The sequence below is a fragment of the Danio rerio genome, chromosome 17, assembly GCF_049306965.1.
Source record: "Danio rerio strain Tuebingen ecotype United States chromosome 17, GRCz12tu, whole genome shotgun sequence".
Lineage (NCBI taxonomy): Eukaryota > Metazoa > Chordata > Actinopteri > Cypriniformes > Danionidae > Danio > Danio rerio.
Genome location: NC_133192.1, coordinates 5,519,080 through 5,542,263, shown reverse-complemented (window position 1 = coordinate 5,542,263; position 23,184 = coordinate 5,519,080). Strand labels below are relative to the sequence as shown.

Sequence of the window (23,184 nt, the reverse complement as noted above, 5' to 3'; positions counted from 1 at the left end):
TAAACACGTGATCCTCTCGAAATTAGTTTAGAAATAAACTTCACTTATTGTAAACCATGACTGAAACGGGAGCAATTATATTTTGCAGCACCTGAAAATAGTCCCCAACTAGGCAACTTACAACGTGATCACAGGGAGCATTGTTTTGGTTGCACTTCTTAATATCATAGTGCTGCCGCAACCATGGTAAGGAAGCAAAGTTTCTCGATTATTATACTGGAATGAGATTATAGTTCCTAGACATATAGGCATAGAAAATAGATTAAAAATTACTTTTATTTTATTAGTCTGAGCACATAATGTGACAACAGAAGAGTCAAGACTTCAATAAGAAAACATTTTGAAACTCTTTAGTCATTTTGAGTGAGATGATAATGGTCTAATGCAGGACTGTCAAATTCAATTCCTGGAGGGCCGCAGCACTGCATAATTTAGTTCCAGCCCTACTTCAACACACCGATCTCAACTAGTTTGATCAGGTGTGTTTAATTAGGGGTGGAACTAAACTGTGCAGAGCTGCGGCTCTCCAGGAACGGAATTTGACACCTGTGGTCTAATTCAGGGATTCCCAAACTTTTTTATTCCGGGACCCACCTAGGCAAGTAATTCAATCTCAAGACCCACCATAATATTTTAATATGGAAAATTGGGTAAAAAAAAATGTCTCCATTCAAAGCAGTCAAAAATATATGGTGTGTGGCTTTTTGGATTTTGCGATTTGAAATGCACAAAATGAGGCTCGAAGTGCTTTTTGTGGGATGCTGGCTGTAACTGTGATCATTTTTTTGTTGAAAAAGACACTCTTTTCAGAAGAGAATATGATCAACCTTTGATTAAGCCCCCGGATTATGATCAAGCCCCGTCACATCGCAGTAAATTCCACTGCTAGTGTAGTCATAGGAAACTAAATCGCTTTTTAATTGACTACTACAAGCTGGGAAAACGTCAGATAAATATGCCAATGCAATTAACATTATTGCTGAATAGATATAATATTTACACATTTGCTTGAGGAAGGATTGATGGGGGTAGTTACAATAATATTACCATTTTCCATAACATCTATGCCCTTCCATAACATTAGCTGACGTTAAAACTAACAGATAGCACTATAGCTATTTAATGATTAGCAATCTGTCAACGATGGGATGTAAAAAATATGGGACAACACATAGCTTCAAATGATAGAATACATAGCAAACATTAGAAAATATTGACAATAAATAAAAGGTTTAGCTTATTAAAATCAATGGCCTAGACAGAAAATAAATAAAGCTATAAAATCTACTTCACTTTTGATTGTATTTGCATATTGATTAAAGTTACTGTAGTTATTTAGTGAAGAGCAGCTAGTGAATCTCTCCTTGTGTTTTGTTTGATAGGTGTTAATGTAAGAATGCACAGATCTATAATAAAGCATTCGACTACTTTAGTAACTGTTTGTGCTCATTTAAGAGAAAATTAGTAGTGTTTAAAATAAAACATGCAGGACGGAGCAAAAAAAAAAAAAAAAAAGCACTTTTCCAACGGTCCCTTACTGAGAGCTCAGCGCGAGCTCTCCCGGCTAAACGCAGATTGTTAGGGCTCAAACGGAGCAGTGCTCGTAATGTCGAGCGAAAAAACAGAAAAAGACAGCTGTGAAACATAAGCAGCTTTGTCTTTTTGTAGGAAACACACTTTAGATATTTTTAGGCTTAGAGGTTTTTGAGTTATTGTCGCCAATCGTACTGGTTTTGATTCACCGCAATGTAAATATAGCTGCAGCTATGTGACATTGCGCGACCCACCTTTGTTCACTGTGTGACCCACTAGTGGGTCGCGACCCACAGTTTGAAAACCCCTGGTCTAATCTGTTTCAGTGATCTATGGTAAGCTAGCTGCCAGACCCAGATATCAGCTGAATGGTCTTTGTTTTACACAGGGGGAATTGTATAATGAGTCTATTTCAAAAATGTGGAGTGTTCCTTTAATCTGATGCCACAGATGCATAGGCTTTCTAGATGCCCATATAGTACATAAGCTTCTGAGATGGTACCTAAGTTTTGCCGAAAGAAAAAAATATAAATGGCAGCACCGTCGTTTGTGTCCCGGCAGGGCCAGTTGGCATTTCTGTGTGGAGTTTGAATGTTCTCCCCGTGTTGGTGTGGGTTTCCTACGGGTGCTCCGGGTTCTACTACAGTCCAAACACATGCTCTATGTGAAGTTTAATTTATTAAACTAATTTCGAGAGGAGTACGTACTCATGATTAAACCAGCTGGCTCATATTAGCTAATCACGATCCTTCAATCAAGGATCCCTAGTTCCCATATATATCTCCTCCTTTTCCACTTACAACTATCTTCGTCTTGAAGAATCCCCCCTCCTCCCCCCTCTTCCACCTTTATCCAAAATAGGTAGCTCGGCGGCCCAGCAGCAATACCAATAGCTCCGGCTACCTACTGAGCTTCTGCTATCTCTGTGCGGCGCTAGCCTGAAGTTCTCTCTCTCTCTCAAAAAAAAAAACATTTCTCCGCATCATAGACCTCTTAAACCTACGACTAAAAGTAGTCTTCTCGCTCTCAGGAAGTTCACCTTGGCTAGCTGCAGGGGAGTTTTGAGATCGCCCTGAGCTCAATCTCCCTTCGCCCCACAAAGGGAGGGAGCCCTGGACTCGAGGAATGCCTTGAGCTCAGGGCTCTCTCCCGGGAGAGCATGCCAAAGGAGCGTTCGTAAGTCATGAGCTAAGTGTGAACTCTTGAAAGGGGAATTGAATAAGCTAAATTATCCGTAGTGTATGAGTGTGAATGTGAGAGCGTATGGGTGTTTCCCAGTACTTTCTCCTTCTGCCTAAAACATAAGCTGGATAAGCTGGCAGTTGATTCTGCTGTGGGGACCCCAAATAATTAAACGGACTAAACTGAAGTAAAATGACTGAATGGAGAAAAATAATAATAATACAAATGTACAGGCTACACAATGATCACACTTTTACTTACTTGGAGTGGGTGATCGCTGCTTCACCAGTGAGTTTAGGGTTCTGACGCACAGATTTGAATCTCTTCATGGACACAGAGCTGGGTTCTGGATATGTTGCTTTACGTTTCTGAATACAACCCCTCTCCTTTCTCTGTATATAGAGCCTTGTTTTACAGGCAGCACTTCTGAAACAGAGCAAAATCAGACTTCATTTGGGAGCGCTGTTGTCAAAAATCTGTTGGTCATACATACAGTTGAAGTCAGAGTTATTAGCCCTCCTGAATTATTAGCCCCAATTTCTGTTTAACGGAAGGAATTTTTTTTCATAATAGTATTAATAACTCATTTCTTATAATTAGTGGTGGGCCGTTATCAGCGTTAACGCAACACTTATCGCGCGATAAAAAAAATATCGTTGTTAATCTATTCTCAAAGTTGGGTTGGGAGCTGGGTCTATTCTACGCAAGCTATGATGACTTTCACCTTGATATTTTTGTGCAGATGTACACCTGACCGGTGCGCCGTCTGACAAAAAAAAAATTATTTTCTTTTTCATTTTTTGTGACCTGTTTTAACACATTTTAATGAGTTTTTAATAGGGATGTAACGGTATCAAAATTTCACGATTTGGTAATACCTCGGTATGAATGGCACGGTACGGTATTTATTGAATCATTTAAAGGAAAAACAAAACTATTGAAGAGACTCAAACAAAGTACTAGAATGTTCAGGTTACCTCAACACTAAACAGATCAAGGTGTCACGGGTAGAAGAAGGAGTGAACTCAAGTGCAGAACACAAAGTGTTTATTAAGGAGAAAGTCTTTGCAAAGGAACAAAAAACCCAATCGGGTGAGTGCCGTGGAAAACAGTCCAGAAACAACGGGAGACTCGTTCACTGGCAGCCCTGGACACAAATATGGGGTGAGTAACAGACCGTTATACACACACACCAACGACAACAAACTGACAAACATGAAGGGAAGTGACGTGCTATAAATAGGAACAAAGGGATGAAAAACAGGTGGAGCGAATCACTCCGAAGACCTGTGAATACAAGAAAAGCAGGTGACTGAAGGTAATCTGTAACATAGAACTGGAGAGAGTGAGAACACAAGGTACGGTGACACAAGGACATACAAATGATCTATCTGTAAACTTTCAAACAGGAACTTAAATTATTCAATTTTAATAACAAAAAATATTAAACCATGTAAAAAAAAAACACTACTCAAAAGGACAAGCCATGAGTGAGATAGAGGTCTCTTGGTGGTACAAGTCAATAGCCCCTTTCACACATACACATCTTTCCGGAAAATTGCCGGCAATTTTCCGGAAAGGTTGTAAGTGTGAACAGGTCCTTTTTGAAAATACCGGTAAATTCGTTCTGGCTATTTTCCGGAAAGAGAAGTTGTAACATTACCGGCAATTTGCCGGAATGCTGCGCTGTGTGAATGCAGAAGGAAGATTGCCGTAATAAGCGCGTGCACGTCTAGAACGTGCTGACGTGAGACGTCTGCTTTAGCCAATCAGAACAGTCAGACGCATTTACGTCCGCGCGGTTTGTGAGGATAAAAGCCTTTGAATATTTTTCCAGACACATTTAGCTGCTAGAAGTTAGTCAGATCACGTTTATATGTTCATCTTAATGCCAACTGTGTAAATAATCTTCGATGAGATGCTTATGATAAGCCGTTGTTTGTTTACCTTTAAGCTTTGCGTGCGCCTATGAGCGCCTGCACACGCACATATTATGAACATCTCGAAATGCGAAAGTGATCCTGCGAAAGTTGTTCACAATATTGATCATCCACAGAGTTTGTAATTTAGTCAAATGTTTACAAACACAAGCGCAGCCGTTTAAAGCTCATTTGTGGTGAATGATGTCAGAATTTACCGGTATTTTGGAATGGATGTGTGAATGCTCTTTTCCGGAAAATTTCCGTAACGTCCTCGCCTGTGTGAACAGCACTTTTTTGAATATACCGGTAAAGTCGTTCCGGAAATTTTCCAGATATTTACCGGTATCACTGTGTGAAAGGGGCTAATGTCTCCATGAATCTGAGCAGTGTGCTGTGTTCTGCTGTCCCCTTGACTAAAAGAATCCCCATCATGTTAGTCGTATTCCCCGACTTGTATTTCAGCACAGTCTGGCAGTGCCTGCAAACCCTTTTTCTGTCACCTTTTCTTCTTTCTTGTTTCTTTTCAGAGAGAAACTGAAATGCTTCCACACATCTGATTTAAAACTCGCTTTAGGTTCGATCATTTCCAGCTCTTTTTCTTTGCCGCTACTAGCAGCACACTCCATTTCTGCATTACTTGACCTGTAGCGACAACAGACCGCAAAGGATGATGGCCAAACTGTAGTTTCCGCTACCACCAATTAGCCTGAGCAAACTTTTCACCAAAAGATCTATGATTTTATTGAGTCACAACCACGGTAATATTGAAAGAAATCGCTATTGCGGTAAGACGGTATTTACAATATTGTTACATCCCTAGTTTTTAATGATTTTAGTTGTTTGTTTTTTATTTTCTTATACTTGTCTGTTTTATTTCTGTTTATGCAAAACACTTTGAATTGTCACTGTGTATGAAATGTGCTATATAAATAAACTTGCCTTGCTTTTGATGCAATTGGTTAGTCTTGACACATTTTTGCAGCTGATTACTCTTAAAATGAGTACAGGCCACAAAAATATTACATTTTTGGCTTTTTTACAAGTTGTAATAATAATTAAATGCATTATGCTTCTTATTCTCAAGATGTTAGGTGACGTGACCCCACGTTTATTTAATGAATGTAACTGTTTCATAACATGGTTTTGCAAAATTGCACCAATATACACTTACCGGCCACTTTATTAGGTACACCCAGTAGTATCGGGTTGGACCGCATTTTGCCTGCAGAACTGCCCTATACCTTTGTGGCACAGATTCAACAAGATACTTAAAATATTCCTCAGAGATTTTGCTCCATATTGACATGATGGCATCACGCAGTTGCTTCAGATTTGTCGGCTGCACATAATGCCAATCTCCTGTTCACCTCTACATCCCAAAGGTGCTCTATTGGATTGAGGTCTGCTGACTGTGCAGGCCATTTGAGTATTGTCATGTTCAAGAAACCAGTCTGAGATGATTCACGCTTTATGACATTGCACATTATCCTGTGTAGCCATCAGGAGATGGATATATTGTGGTCATTAAGGGATGGACATGGTCAACAACACTACTCAGGTAGGCTGTGGTGTTGACTCGATGCTCAATTGGTACTAATGGACGCAAAGTGTGCTAAGAAAATATCCTCCACACTACTACACCTCCACCTGAACCATTGATACAAGGCAGGATGGATCCACGCTTTCATGTTATTGATGCAAAGTTTTGACCCGACCATCTGAATGTGGCAGCAGAAATCAAGACTCATAAGACCAGGCAACGCTTCTCCAACCTATTGTCAAGTTTTGGTGAGCCTGTATGAACTGCAGCCTCAGTTTTTTGTTCTTATCTGACAGGAGTGGCACCCAGTGTGGTCTTCTGCTGCTGTAGCCCATCTGCCTCAAGGTTGGACGTGTTGTGTGTTCAGATAATGCTCTTCTGCAGACCCCGGTTGTAACGAGTGCTTATTTGAGTTACTGTTGCCTTTCTATCAGCTGGAACCAGTCTGGCCATTCTCCTCTGACCCCTTGCATCAACATGGCATTTGCTCCCAAACAGCCGTTCACTGGATATTTCCTCTTTTTCAGGCTATTCTCTGTAAACCCTAGAGATGTTTTTGCGAGAAAATCCTAGTAGATCAGCAGTTTTTGAAATACTGAGACCAGCCTGTCTTGCACCAACAACTATGCCACATTTAAAGTCACTTAAGTCCCCTTTCTACCCCATTCTGATGCTCAGTTTGAACTGCAGCAGATCGTCCTGACCATGTCTACATGCCTAAATGCATTGAGCTGCTGCCATGTGATTGGCTGATTAGAAATTTGCATTAACAAGTAGTTACACAATACCTACTAAAGTGGCCATTGAGCGTATAATGTCCATTCTCACTGACAAATAGATAAAATATTAATTAATGTTGTTTTCATTTATGCTAGGCATCATACAGTATATACTGAAATGCTCAATGTATTAAAGGGGCTTTTTAGGCTAAGATGTAAACTAAGTCTCTGATGTCTCTAGAATGTGTGTGAATTTAAATAGATTTGACTTGATTTACCTGTTAAATTAAACTGGGAAATGTCTCACTGTAGTGCTGAAAAACAAACTGTACTCACTCAGAGTCAGAGGCTCCATCACGGAGAGCAGGTGGATGATGCATGGATGTGTCGCTCTTTATAGACACACAGCAGGGTTGTGGAGATGATGCTTTACGTTTCGAACCGGAAACATGTCTCCGCTTATTAGAGCTTATTTTAGGTGCAGTACTACTAAAAACACAGCAAAAGAATGTTGGTTATGATCCTGGGTTTCTGCAGGCTTTACCAAGTTAACTGTATGACATTTTAAGACCTTTTTAAGACCATTAAGAATGACATTTCAGACTTATACAGGGCTAAACAATAAGGATTTAGTGTAAGCAAGCAAAAGAAAAAAAATTCTTGCCCCATCAAGAAACAAATTCTAATTAGTAATTTTTTTGGTCACATATTTTAAATAATGTGTTGAATCAAGCAGACCATAGTTGTACACTTGGCATGGGCCACACTGTAAAAAAAAAAAAAGTAATATAAGGGTGACCGGGAGGGAGACGCACGATTACTGGGAGATCCTCATTCGTTTGCGGGCATCCGGAGACTCGCGAAACTTCCCGCCCTACTCATAATTCTCTCTTCATATAGTCGTAAGCCTATTACATATCCATAAAACACTGATATAACCGCGCTCGGATCATATCGCTTTATTACTGCAATAGATCCCCTCCAGAGTTTATTTCAATCGAGCCGAGACCACCTCACTCAAGCGATCTCGGAGAGATTGATTTGGCGCGGATCCGAGAGTGATTACTGGATTCACATATGCCAAAAGAAACCACGCTAACTGGGCAAACGAGACAGGTTCTGAAACAAAAGTCCAGGTTTGAAAGCACCCTTACAGAAAATATCTCTACATTTCTTACAGTAATTTTTGTCATTTCAAATTATATTCAAAACTTAGTGAAATGACAAACAATCTCTCTAAACTAACAGTTTGACTTTCATTTGAGGTACTTTATCATTACTGACATTTTTGTTTTTTATTCAGTATTATTGATACAGTATTTTTTCTGTTATATTAAATTATATTCAAAGTCAGTAAAAATTACAGACATTAGCCCCTTTCACACATACAGACCTTTGTATGTGTGAACAGGTCCTTTTTGAAAATACCGGTAAATTCGTTCTGGCTATTTTCCGGAAAGAGAAGTTGTAACATTAGCAGCAATTTGCCGGAATGTTTGTTTACGTTCGTGTGCCTGTGAAACAGCCTGTGAGCGCCTGCACACGCACATATTATGAACATCTCGACATGCGAAAGTGATCCTGCGAAAGTTGTTCACAATATTGATCATCCACAGAGTTTGTAATTTAGTCAAATGTTTACAAACACAAGCGCAGTCGTTTAAAGCTCATTTGTGGTTAATGATGTCAGAATTTACCGGTATTTTGGGATGGATGTGTGAATGCTCTTTTCCGGAAAATTTCCGTAACGTCCTCGCCAGTGTGAACAGCGCTTTTTTGAATATACCGGTAAAGTCGTTCTGGAAATTTTCCAGATATTTACCGGTATCACTGTGTGAAAGGGGCTAATATCAAAGTTACCAGTTTGACTGTTATTTTATCTACTATATAATTAATGACACATTACAGCAATTTTACTGTTTTATACAATGAAATAGCCGTATTATTTACACAGTGTTTTTCCTGTTTTTTTAGGTAAATTTAAAATTACGTAAAATTAATGTAATAAATTGTAATTACTTGCGCTGTAAAAAAACAAATATATATATATATATATATATATATATATATATATATATATATATATATATATATATATATATTGTAAAAAAAATATCGAAAAAAAAAAGGTCAAATGACTGGCAGCTATGGCTGCCAAACAAAACCCATCACACTGTACTCACTCAGGGTCAGAGGCTCTATTACGGAGAGCAGGTGGATGATGCATGGATGTGTCGCTCTTCATAGACACACAGCTGGGTTGTGGAGATGATGCTTTACGTTTCCGCCCAGAAACATGCGCTCTTCTCCCGGTATTGGGCCTCAGTTTAGCTGTAGTGCTGCTAAACACATAGTACATACAGTAAATATACAATAATTGAATTTAGATGCAGTACCACTGAAAAAACAACAAAGTAATGGCTTGTGATGATCAGATTTCATGCAGTTTTAAATATTGTAAAAACTATTAGCAGGAGCAAAAGGAAGTTTCAGACTAGGAAATATTAAAGCAATGATAATATTAATTAATAGTAATAATAAGGATGATAATTTAAAACTCTACCGTAGACCTGGCATGATCTAAATAAACTGTGTTTTTTGCAAATGTCTCATAGTAGCAGTGAAATCACACTGTACTCACTCAGGGTCAGAGGCTCCATCACGGAGAGCAGGTGGATGATGCATGGATGTGTCGCTCTTCATAGACACACAGCTGGGTTGTGGAGATGATGCTTTACGTTTACGGCCAGAAACATGCGCTCTTCTCCGGGTTTTGGGCCTCATTTTTTAACTGATAAACACATCATACATACAGTAAATATACAATCATTTAGAAACATAATAAGAATATGAACATTAAGGCAGAGGGGTTGCATTGTAATCCATGGTGAGCTGAAGAAAAAAAATGCTCACCAAATGCAGGCTAAATAACGGCCTGCCAAGAAGAATATAATATAATATATTTTTAAACAAACTTTTAAACGTCAGAAAAAAAAAGCTGTGGCGCAGTAGGTAGTGCTGTCGCCTCACAGCAAGAAGGTCGCTGGTTCGAGCCTCGGCTCAGATGGCGTTAATGTGTGGAGTTTGCATGTTCTCCCTGTGTTCGCGTGGGTTTCCTCCGGGTGCTCCGGTTTTCCCCCACAGTCCAAAGACATGCGGTACAGGTGAATTGGGTAGACTAAATTGTCCGTAGTGTATGAATGTAAATGGGTGTGTATGGATGTTTCCCAGAGATGGGTTGCAGCTGGAAGGGCATCCACTGCGTAAAAACTTGCTGGATAAGTTGGCGGTTCATTCCGCTGTGGCGACCCCGGATTAATAAAGGGACTAAGCCGACAAGAAAATGAATGAAGAAATAAATTAGGGTGTCGTAATTTTTACGTTATTGTAAGTTATTTTGCTAGATTAGATCCAGATTTGGCTTCAGTACTGTCTAAATTAATGAATAAACTCAAATATAACATTCTAACGCTTCCTATAAAATAAAATATACATTTAAAAGACAGATTTGTGTGGGGTGTTGCTGTTTCACTCAAGCAACTATACACTCACTGGCCACTTTATTAGGTACACCTATCCAACTGCTGGTTATCACAAATTTCTAATTAGCCAATCACATGGCTGCAACTCAATGCATTTAGGCATGTAGACATGGCCAAGATGATCTGCTGCAGTTCAAAATGAGCATCAGAATGGGGAAGAAAGGGGATTTAAGTGACTTTGAATGAGGCATAGTTGTTGGTGCCAGACGGCCTGGTCTGAGTATTTCAGAAACTGCTGATCTACTGGGATTTTCACGCAAATCTCTAGGGTTTACAGAGAATGTTCTGACAAAGAGAAAATATGCAGTGAGCGGCAGTTCTGTGGGCGCGAATGCCTTGTTGATGTCAGAGGTCAGAGGAGAATGGCCAGACTGATTCCAGCTGATAGAAAGGCAACAGTAAATCAAATAAGCACTCGATCCAACAGAGGTCTGCAGAAGAGCATCTCTGAACACACAACACATCCAACCTTGAGGCGGATGGCTCAGTTAAGAACAGGAAACTGAGGCTACAATTCACACCGGCTCACCAAAACCTGACAATAGAAGATTGGAGAAATGTTGCCTGGTCTGATGAGTCTTGATTTGTGCTGCAACATTCAGATGGTCGGGTCAGAATTTGTCATCAACAACATGAAAGCATGGATCCTTTCTGCCTCGTATCAACAGTTCAGGCTGGTGGTGGTGGTGTAATGGTGTGGGGGATATTTTCTTGGAACAATTTGGGCCCATTAGAACCAATTGAGCATCATGTCATTGCCACAGCCTACCTGAGTTAATGTTGCTGACCATGTCCATCCCTTTATGAGCACAGTGTACCCATCTTCTGAAGGCCACTTATACACTTCATAAAGCGTGAATCATCTCAGACTGGTACTGAACATGACAATGAGTTCACTGTACTCAAATGTCAGTATGGACCAAAATTTCTGAGGAATATTTCCAGTACCTTGTTGCAGGGGCGTAGATTTAGGGTGGACGGTGGGGACGTGTCCCCACCAATATCCACAAACTACCGAAATGTCCCCACCAATAATTTAATTCACTTAAAACATCGCGCTGTCAGTATAAACCTGGACATGTCGAAAGGGTTAAATCACGTTCTCTCCTCGAGTCGCACCGCCCCCAAACACATTTGAACATTGTGATTGGCTGTGCTTTTCCCTGCTGTAATGTGAGTGGCTGCTTTCAGATCATAGTTTCAGATACAAACAAGCGCCAAAACAACTGCGCGGGGGGAATTTCCCAATGTGTGATGTGTGTGACACGCACAAGTGAGGATGGAGGTAGCAAAAAAAGGTAAACATAAAGAGCTTTTTTCAACGAAAAGTGTAAGTCACATAAACTCAAGTTTGCTACTGAATGAGTCCATCATGATAATGCCGTTATGCTAGTGTTTTCACCGCTTTTACGGTCAGTCGAATGTTAAAACAGACTGATATAGTATGTAAACAATATTCCCTGAAAAATAACTGCAGAAAAAACACCTACATGTAAACGTATGACCCTGCCAGTTCTTCTAATCTCTTAGAGTAACATCTCCAAGTTCAGGTGAAACAATTTGTCAGAAAAACTACAGCCTGTGCTTCATCTTTCAATAATATGAGACATGTTTAATTTGTATGAAAAATGAACAAAAGTCTTTATTAAACTCTCTCTATATCAATTAATAAACATTATTTTAACATGACACTTCCAGGCCTGTAGCCAGCTTATTGAAAGGGGTTATTTGTTTTCTGAAAAACGGAACCTTTTTGCAGTTATTCACCTGATTTTCTGTTTAATTGAGGTATAAATATGACATTTTAGTGACATATTAAGAACTATTTTTTGCTGGATAATCTTGTTGGATAGTTATTACATCTACTATTTTTGATGTACAAACTATTTCCTACCATTTTGTCAAATTGCTTTATTTACATATTTAAACTGTAAGTTTTATTACAGTTTTATAAATAATAAAAATACTTTGAACTATAAATTAGGACTTTAAATTCTTAGAATAAAGAAATGAAGTACAGTACAGATGCCAAAACCTCCAAATGCAATGTAAAGTGAGCATTTTTCTCAGCCTTGTATATTTATGTTCAGTTATTTCACTTTAAAGGCAATGAAAATAATGTATTTGTCACTATAAAAGTAAAATCCCAGTCCACACACTGGAGTTGGAGAAAAATGCTAATTTTAGAAGAAAATATTAAATGGCATTTAGAGTTTTTTTGCATCTAAACTCTTCAAATATGTAAATATACTTATTTTTAAAATACAATTTTTATCATAATTTTCTTTGGGAAATCTGTTAAAACTTGATTTAAATTAAAAACTGAAGCCTATAGGCAAATAACAAACTGGCCGGTGCATTCAACCTTCCTCAGTGAGAATTTATCCATTTGAGTAACAAGATAAATTCAAACATAATAATAATCCAACTTTTGGTCTTTCAAAACACCTGACCCCTCTTAGCTACACGCATGACTATTTAATTTAACTTAATAAATTGTAAGAAAAGAGGATTACTTAATAATACATTTTAATAGCAGTTAAATAATAAATAGCGATATATATAAATATATATATATATATATATATATATATATATATATATATACATATATACATATATATATATATACATATATATATATATATATATATATATATATATATATATATATATATATATACATAYATATATATATATATATATATATATATATATATATATATATATATACATATATATATATATATATATATACATATATATATATATATATATATATATATATATATATATATATATATATACATATATACATATATATATATATATATATATATATATATATATATATATATATATATATATATATATATATATATATATATATATATATAAACAATATTCATTCTTGGCGGGGGTGACTCGTCCTCAGTCCCCACCAAAGTCAAGCGCAAACCTACGCCCTTGCCTTGTTGAATCTATGTTATGAAGAATTAAGGCAGTTCTGAAGACAAAAGAGGGTCCAACCCGGCACTAGTAAGGTGTACCTAATAAACTGGCCAGTGCGTAGAGCATGTGGTAGGCTATACTGTAAATTGCGATGCATCGTACTTTTTTTATTTGTTTGTTATTAAAGGGGTAAATTTTGGTCAATTTACCCCAATTGATTTTTCACTATAGCAACTATAGAATTCACAACAAATTACTTTAAACATCTATATAGTATTTTTTTCATATCGCCTATGCCCTTTTCATTAATCAGTCTTTTCGCATTTCGTTACGTGAGTCTTTTACAGTCGCAAAAAACAAAACAAACCAATTTGGTAAAGAACGTCACTTGCATTCTCCCGTTATTTCAGTATTAACCCTTTGATGCACAAGCTATAAAATAGATATAGAAAAAACAAACGTAGACGGGTCACTTTAGACCCATGTAGAGCATCTAAGGGTTAAAAGAGTTTAACGACGGTGTTCTTCACGTCCTGCTTTCATCCGTCGCACTCAGTTGAGGAATTTGCTCATAGAGGAAACGAGTCTCACACGATCAAAACAGCAAAGGGAACTACACTAAACTGAGAAAACGGGAAAAACAAAATGTGACTTACACATTTCTCACACATAATTAGGCTACAGATAAAGATTTGCTATAATGAAGCACAATTGAATGCATTTAGGACACTACATTGTGAACAAATGTGTTGGTTTTACTAGCCTACATAAAACGGGCTACCACACGACTTCTCACTGCGTAAATCCATAATAAAAGTTATAAAATAAAGCATTCAATACTGTATTGCACGTGATATTCATTTTAAGCACACCTTTCACGAAGGGTAGAACCTACCAGTGTCGGTCTCAACTCAGACGACCATCAAGCACAAACTTGATCCCTTTGATTTCCTGTGGAAATATCGGGCTTTCACTTTCGACTTAATCACATGATCTAATTGGAAAAGGGAAGGCATCCCTCTGTGAAAATACATGAATACATGTTTACAGTAATGCTGCATTTTATTTGACACGTCACTGTAACACTAATACTATACGTTAAATATTAAAATGGTCTGAACTCATTTAATATTAATAGCAACTAACAGGATTCCTTAAAGTCTACAGCTTACATATTTTTTAAATGTACTGCACTTGATTTATATCGAGATTAATTAACATAAATGACAACAATAAATAACAATAAATAAAATAAAACAAACATTATTAGAGTTCTCAACATCGATTTTATAATATTGAGCATATATCTGTTGCAGATAAAATAAATGTCAATGACTAACGTCCTAATAACAATCACCAATGTGTGTGGAAATCTATCTATCTATCTATCTATCTATCTATCTATCTATCTATCTATCTATCTATCTATCTATCTGTCTATCTGTCTATCTATCTATCTATCTATCTATCTATCTATCTATCTATCTATCTATCTATCTATCTATCTATCTATCTATCTATCTATAATCTACCTGTCTGTCTGTCTGTCTGTCTGTCTGTCTGTCTGTAGACCATTTCAATGTGATCATGTCATTGACCCATGAACATTTCCTGCTTGTTATCAAACTGATAATTGTAACAAGAGGCAATACAATTATAATAACAGCAATAATAATCATATTAATTACAATCATAATAACTTAATGTTAAAACAGCCATCATAACATTATTTGTCAATATGTGGCTCTTTTTGGATTCTCGAAAGACACATACACACACACACACACACACATACACCTATTAAAAAAATTACAAAAAGTAAATAAATAAATGAAAAAAAAAAAAAAAAAAAATATATATATATATATATATATATATTTATACAACAGTTCTGTCTGGTTCTCGAATCTGATTGGCTGATAGCCGTGCAATATTCTGCAATATCAGAACTCCAACAGCATTCCACATTCCATTCACATTCATTTTTTTTTAAATGAACATACAAGACGAGTATAAAGGGCATGCCATCAATTTATTATCATTATTAATAGCATTATTATTATTTACAAAGAGAACAAATTCACTTGTCATGTTCAAAAGCTTAAAGAACATTTCAATTTTCCCCCAGTCACATTGTAAGACATTAAAGTACAACCTTTTTGATTACAGTTAGATTACGGTAACTAGATAACAAAACACAGTGTTTATTTTGGGCTGATGTTTGTTTACTGATCATTGGTCATGGACCAACAAGATTAAAATGTTAGATTAGAATTAAATAAAACAGATAAGTCTTTTCTCATAAAATACCAAATATTAAAAACCAATGGGGTTTAGTTTAACATGTTAAATAGCATCACAAACAATAGAATTTGAGGATTGTACACCTGCAAAAGCTCTGCTATTAAAAGGAAAATAAATCAATACAAAAATGAATAATTATTTAATTATTAATTCAATTAAATAAACAGACCTACATAAAGTTTCATTTAATTCAATAAAAAAATTAAGAAGGCAAACATCTACTGTATATACAACTACACAGTGTACTGTTTACACTTGAAATAAGGTCTTGAAATGCATATTGTTGCACTGCCAGGTGTGTGTCTCTCTCACTAGCTGCGTCCCAAATGGCACACTATACACTATGCACTCATGCACTATGTACTTATGCACTTACACACTCAACAGGATAGTATATGTATGTAGTGTCGTCCCAAATGGCACACTAATGTTTTTTTACTAAGCGGAAATTCTAACCGTTTCCCTGATGACGTTTGACGGTTGCCTAATCAGTGAAGTAAACGACCGAATTATCAAATAATACCTGCCGTGAGTAGAACCGCATTCACCATCGGGAGGCGCTATAATCACTCTCATAGGAGAATTTTGCTTTCACAATCCAAAATAAATAAAGTTATCTAACATGTGCGTCCGATAGCTCCGCCCCTTCCACTACGTAAGCAAACCTGCGGTCGTTGAGTGCGTGAAGTGTCCATCATTACACACTTCCTTTTAGCGGCTGAATGAGTGCATCATCCGGGTAATTAAAGTGCACTTATTATTATTAGAGTTTTCAGTGTGAACACACTACTTACACTATTTATACTACAAAATGGCGTAGATTGCATAAGTATGCGATTTGGGACGCAGCTACTGTCTTTACATCTGCAGGCCCCGCCCTAGTTACGCAGACGAGTGCCCTGGGATTGGATGAAGTGAAGCAGGGCGTCCTTTAAAAAGGGAAAACGGGTGTGGGGCGGGAGATCGATTTTTGGTTGGCGTGTTGTTTTGAGTTTGGTGTGATTATAAAATGATTCTGTTGCTGAGTGTTTTCGTTGATTGTGTTTCCCCTGTTGGTGTGCAATTTTTTTTTTATTCCTAGTTAGGGAGGTAGGGGTAGAATTTGTACTTTTATTTCTGTTATTTTGTTAAGTGTAGTTAGTTTCTGTAACGACGGGGGATGACACACACACAACTGGAGGTAAGATCCACAATGCAGGTTTATTCAGCGCCAGGCAAGCGATGGTCAAATCAGGTGCAAACGGGTATAAACAAGCGGTCCAGAATCGTAGACGTATAAACAGGCAATAGGTCGTAAGGCAGGCGGTTAAACAGGATAACAAGGTTAAGCAAGGCTAAGATCAAGATACGGGAAGACAAGACTAGGGCTGCGTCCGAAACCGCATACTTCCATACTATAGAATACGCTAAAATCAGTATGCGAGCCGAGTAGTATGTCTGAATTCATAGAATTGGAAAATCCGTAGGCGCGAAGTACCCGGATGACTTACTACTTCCGGCGAGATTCTGAAGTGCGCATCCCATGCACGCTACGCTATCCCATAATGCCCCATGAGAGAATTCATGAATGGAAGTGAGGCGACGCAACTGACGCAGGTAGGTCACGTGACCATGACAAAATGGCGGATGTAGTACGTCCAAATACCATTCATACTTTTCACATTCATACTGTATAGAACGCACTTTTCTAACGGCCGAGTAGTACGTTTACATTCAAATGCAGTACCTACTGAGTAGTAGGCGGTTTCGGACGCAGCTCAGGAGAACGCGTTGTAATGTCATCAACAGATTAACAAGACTCGGCCAACTGGATGGGTGAATGAGTGGCTTAAGTAGTGAGTGCAATCAGTCTCTGACAAGGCTCAGGTGGTGAGAATGTAATCAGTCTAGATGTGTGAGCGTGTCCGGAGAGCATGTATGAATATGTAGTCCAGGAGAAGGCGGAAGTGTAGTCCATGGTTAATGTGTGGGAGAACCAGCGATCGTTGGTTATCGTAACAAGTTTCATTTGGGTGTTAATTTAGAGTGTACTTTTTGTTTTTTGTGGGTTCACTCTGAGGTAGTTGACTTTATGTTTTTGGGTGATAAAAAAGACAAAGGGACCCGACATAAGGGTCATTAAAGTTATTTTTATTTGTTTGGTGATCTTTTATGTTGCGGCCTTGACCCTAGACCAGGATCGTAACAATATAACTAATCAAAAAGTTTGTTTTGGTTCAATTAAAGATATAATGCAGAATAATAATTTAATATCTTCATATAGCATGATCTTTACTTTTGCTATTTTTAAGCCAATCTTTTTTTGGCATAAAAGAAATTCACTCATATGCTGTATTTTGCTTTTGACAAAACAAATCCCTTTAAAAAAAATAAGAAGTTTTGTGGTCCAGGGTCACATTTAAACAACTTGTCAACAGTTAACGCTTAGCTGATGACAGATAAAGAGTGTTTGGCATGCTATCCCAGGAGAGAGACCTGAGCTTAGAAGATTCTCAAGCCCAGGGCTCCCTCTTGTTTCGTAGGGCGAGAGGGGAGTCTGAGCTCAGGTAGGTCTCGAGAACTCCCCTGAATGTATTCTTCCGGCCTGTTGTTTGTTTATTAGAGTTTGTGCATTGAAAGCTTAGTACTAAATGCTCATATATGGTGTCATATATATTCACCTATAGCGCATGTCTATGAACTGTGGGAGGAAACCAGGGGAAACCCACTGGAGCACGTGGAGAACTCCAAACTCCACACAAAAACGCCAACTGACCCAGCAGGTACTCGAACCAGCAACCTTCATGCTGTGAGGCAACAGTGCTAACCACTGAGCCACCATGCCACCTTATCCTGGAATAATCTAGGAAAGAGGGGCAGGAGTAGGGGTAGATATAGTGGGATTCTTTAAGGCGAAGATAACTAAGGTAAGAAACTCTAGTTATTTATAGTGTGTTAGGATTCATCTGATTGGTGAGTCATGTATAAGCAAATGCGGGACCAACCGTGGTCAATCATAATCATGTGATCCTCTTGAAATTAGTTTATTAATAAAAGTCACAAATTAGTTTAACAGTGCAATATTGCATTGATCAGTCAAAAAGCTTATAACACTAAAAAAAATAATAATTTGCACCTGCCTGAACCAAAACTTTTCTCTTGGTGTACTTGGGACAAAATCGAATGCTTGCCTTCTACTGATGCAGATCAGGGATATTTAGGGATGTCTAATTTAGACCAAAGTTTTTGTGTGTGTGCTTCTCGAAGTTAGTTAAAGGGAGATGGTGTTTTTCATACACACAGCTGTGTTATGTTAGTTGCTATATATTGACGGCTGTTTAATCTTACACAAAGACACCGAGCTACCACAATAGACTGTAAATCCGGCATAGAGGGGTTCAGTGAATGTGGTGTTGAATGTGTGTAAGTGTGTGAGTGTGTGTGTTTTAGAGACGCTGTAAAAGGATAGAGAACCCGCTGACCAGTCCAGATATACTCCTACTCTGTTAGAGCGATGTAAAGGGGCAGGTATGGCAGTGCTTTTATTATTGTGACTGGCAGCGAGTCTGCCTTTACACCAGTTCAGACTCCAAGACTTTCCATTGAGTCCAAACCAACAGGCATCACTATATTCTTTCCTATTGATTTCTTTGTATGTCACTGATACATTAACCGCATTCCCGCTCCATTCAGCCTCCCAGTAACAGCGTCCAAAAAGACTCTCCTTACACAGAACCTGGTAACACCAATCAAATCTATCTGGATGATCAGGATACGGCTGCTTGTCTTTCACATATGTCACCTTTCGGTTCTTCTCAGACAGAGTAAGACGTGTATTTGCTGTGTTTAAATCCAGCATGAGGTCACATGCATCTGAACACAAGAGAAAAAGATCTAATCTTAGAATCTAAATCTAAAACAAAAACAAATAAGAGTATTAGGCTGTGTGCTTGTGACTTACATTTGTGTGGTCCTGTCATAATCCTGATTCTTCCTCCATGGTCCATACTATAACACAAAAGATTTCCAGAGTCAAAAAAAAGACGTTTATTCAGAAAAGCTGTTCAACCTAAAGTCAATTCAACTTCATAAATGACCTTAACTTTGCTTTCCTAACAAAATAGTGTTTAAGGTCTATTAATTAAAAACTGACGAACTGAAAAGCATAAAATAATACTCATAAAATGAGTACCATGCATATACTATTAAATGAAATTAGTAGTCAGTAATTAGATTTAATGTTTTTTTCTCTCCTAAAGAAAATCTTTTGAAGACCTCAAACTGTACCTGTAAAACTTGAGGTTAAAATACAATAGGAATGTAAATTAAATTTGTACATTTTACAATAGATTAGGGCTGCTTGGTTTTGGGAAAAATCATAATCACAGTTATTTTGGTCATAATTGTAATCACGATTATTCAAAACGATTATCAGTCAAAATTAATAGCGCTCCTGAGAATTTTTTTTTTTTTAATAAAGATTTAACAAATAATGTTTTACAGAGCAGGGAATTTTAACAGCATTTCCTATAATATTTTTTATTCTACAGAAATGCTTATTTGTTTCATTTTGGCTGGAATAAAAGCAGGTTTAAATATTTTGAAGCCTATTTTCAGGTCAATATTATAAGCCCCCTTAAGCGATATATTTTTGATTGTTTGCAGAAGAAACTACAGTTATACAATGAACTGCCTAATTACACTAATTAAGCCTTTGAATCGCACTCTAATCTGAATGAATGCTTGCATTTTGAAAAATATCTAGTCAAATATTATGTACTGTCATCATAGCAAAGATAAAATAAATCAGTAATTAGAAATGAGTTGTTAAAACTATCATGATTAGAAATAAGTTGAAAGAAAATCTTTCTTTGAAACAGAAATTGGGGAGGAAAAGTGTTGCTAATATTCAGGAGGGCTAATAATTCTGACTTCAACAGCATCTATACAGTTATTTTCTACTCTGCAAAGAAAGAAAGAAATACAATAGAATAAAAAAATGAAACAAACTGTGCTTTAAGTATCTTCACCCTAAGAAAAACACTTTAGCTACAAAAATCCTTCAGTCAAGAGCAGTGAGGGATGTTCTCCTTTTGTTGTTTGATTAATGATAAAAACAGGCGGCAGCAGGAACATCACACTGTCTCTTCAATGGTTTTTCTTTCACATGTCTTTTGATTCTCAACTTGTACGTTTATTACACAAATGAGGGTTAATATGAATAATCACTAAACACAGCGTTTAAAGCGCTCACGTTAAGATGACTTTAGATCTGTGCTCTCTGCTCGTCTCAGTGTGCGAATGAGACCAAATGCTGATCGCATGCCTCTGACTGTGTGTGCGCGCACATAAGCACGTGGTCTTTTTAGCTTTTAAGAGCAACATGTGTACAGCTTGAAAGGGGGCGGTATATGATGGAATAATTGTTATCTCGATTAATGCTTTTTCATAATCGTTTGAAGCCAAAATCGAAATGGTAATCGGATTTTCGATTAATTACACAGCCCTACAATAGATTACCATATTTTCTACTCTTTTTGCCATCCACCAATGTTTTATCAACAAAATTTACTTTGTTACACAGACAAAAGCACAATTATAAGCAGGAGTGGATGAGAAAGTCATTATGAACCAATGCTCATCACAAGCAGCTTTTTCCACAAGCAGTAAAGAACCATACTAATCATAGTAATTTACTAAACATAGTAAACATAGTAACACATCAAACTATACATTAATAATGTACATTATTAAATCATAAACATTATCAACATTAGATGTACCATAAAACTCTGATGTGCTTTTCGTAAAAATCCTAGTTACCGCACATTTTTGTATTGCAGTCTCATTACTGCTGTAGCTGGTGTATTCTGACAGAACTATCATACCCCTTTGTTTGTAGTGTGGTCCTGAAAAATCTGTTAAAAGGGCTACATGGCCCTTCCCTATACCCCTATGCCACCAAACTAAAGAGAACTGGGATACCACGACCCCTTCAAATGAACATCCGAAACAAAGGGCTAAGGGTAGAATTGGGTTTGGACTTAGTGTAGATATAAAGAAGTTTTAACATTACATTGTGCACATATTGAACATACTTGAGTTTCTCCAGTCTGTAGTTTGGATCAGAGAGCAGCTTGACTAATGATTGTCCTGGGTGATTGTAGCTCAGATCCAGCACTTCCAGGTGTGAGGGGTTTGAACTCAGAGCTGAAGCCAGAAAACTACAGCCTTCCTCGGTCACCATACAGCCAGATAACCTACACACACACAAACACTCAACATCACATCTCTTTAATTGACTTTGAAAGTCATTGTACAACTTATTTCATACTGGAAAAATCAGTTGACAGAATATGCATTTAATTTTTATCATTCATCTCCTGTAACTGTTTGCTTCAGTACACCACTTATACACAGTTGAATGAACCCAGAGTTACTCTAGCTGAACTTAGCAATCGTGTCTGTTCATCATCACTCTTAGCAAATTTGACATTTTATTCAGTGATTAAATCATTTTCTTGTACAAACTCGGATTCTTTAAGGTGCACTGGTATTTGGTGATATATTAAAGATCAGGTATCAGATTTCATAAACATGTGGAACTTAATCATCCTTACCTCAGTATGTTGAGTTGGCAGTGTGGACTCTTCAGTCCAGCAGAGAGCAGCTTCACTCCTGAATCCTGCAGGTCATTTTGACTCAGGTCCATCTCCATCAGTGAGTTTGAGGATTGTAGACATGAAGACAGTCTTTCACAGCACTGATCAGTGAGACTACAGGCAATGAGTCTATAACACAGGTTGAAATATTGTTTAGTACAGATGAAGTGGCTGTCTTTTATTTTCTAAACCTAGTATTGATAACATTCAAATGGATAATATTTAAATTACCATCTGGAGTAAATCTGAATAATCTACAGAAATAAGGCTAAGATATTATAATATATTATAGCCCTTTCATCCATGCAGAAATACATAGCAAAACATAAATACACATATAATATAGCAAGCATGTCAAAACTCTGTACATTGATATTTTCAATGGTTAAATTAGCATCAGTGTTTTTTATGGTTTTGAAGACCAAAGAATATTTAACACAACAGATCAATCCCAAACAACAATCCCAAAATCTTATGTCGTTCTGCTGATTTAATACAAACTCTCAGATTAGGTACCATTGCAATGGGTCTTTTTCATTTCATACCCAAACAAATCTTTATCCTTCTTTCTTACCTCAGTGTGTTGAGTTGACAACTCTTCAGTCCATCAGAGAGCAGCTTCACTCCTGAATCCTGCAGGTCATTGTGACTCAGGTCCAGCTCCATCAATGATTTTGAGGATTGTAGACATGAAGACAAACTTTCACAGCACTGACCAGTGAGACTGCAGGCAATGAGTCTATAACATAGGATGAAAAAAAGTAGATGGTGGGTTCACATCAGGGAAGTCCCAAGTCTTCTGATTATCATGTCATTGATTCTGTTCAATTTGATGTTATGTTGTCAGTA

General features: G+C 37.3%; 2 protein-coding genes across 12 annotated transcripts in view; both read right to left on the bottom strand.

The window, feature by feature from the left end:
* Positions 1 to 14,414, bottom strand: part of LOC100333840 (NACHT, LRR and PYD domains-containing protein 3) — a 38,307-nt gene extending 23,893 nt beyond the window's left edge. For 2 of the 10 annotated variants that reach the window (XR_012393187.1, XM_068214499.2), the window contains exons 1-5: positions 14,286 to 14,414; positions 9,538 to 9,687; positions 9,080 to 9,235; positions 7,233 to 7,385; positions 2,977 to 3,141 (exon numbers count right to left, since the gene is read on the bottom strand). Coding sequence is in view for 6 of the 10 variants with exons in the window: in XM_068214499.2 (XP_068070600.2) it covers positions 2,977 to 3,141; positions 7,233 to 7,385; positions 9,080 to 9,235; positions 9,538 to 9,680 (617 nt within the window). In the remaining 4 variants the exon portion in view is untranslated. Of the gene's footprint in view, positions 1 to 2,976; positions 3,256 to 7,219; positions 7,386 to 9,079; positions 9,239 to 9,537; positions 9,688 to 14,285 lie in introns of all 10 variants that reach the window. The other 8 variants (XR_012393188.1, XM_068214500.2, XR_012393189.1 and 5 more) reach the window with 6 other exon arrangements.
* Positions 14,415 to 15,403: 989 nt separating this feature from the next.
* The window catches only part of si:zfos-364h11.1, a 17,498-nt gene continuing 9,717 nt past the window's right edge, over positions 15,404 to 23,184 (bottom strand). Inside the window, exons 7-11 of one of the 2 annotated variants that reach the window (XM_002665117.7) lie at positions 22,910 to 23,074; positions 22,294 to 22,464; positions 21,772 to 21,933; positions 19,635 to 19,681; positions 15,404 to 19,546 (exon numbers count right to left, since the gene is read on the bottom strand). In XM_002665117.7, the coding sequence (XP_002665163.2) occupies positions 18,987 to 19,546; positions 19,635 to 19,681; positions 21,772 to 21,933; positions 22,294 to 22,464; positions 22,910 to 23,074 (1,105 nt within the window). In that variant the 3' untranslated portion in view covers positions 15,404 to 18,986. The remainder of the gene's footprint in view (positions 19,547 to 19,634; positions 19,682 to 21,771; positions 21,934 to 22,293; positions 22,465 to 22,909; positions 23,075 to 23,184) is intronic. The other variant, XM_017351736.4, reaches the window with a different exon arrangement.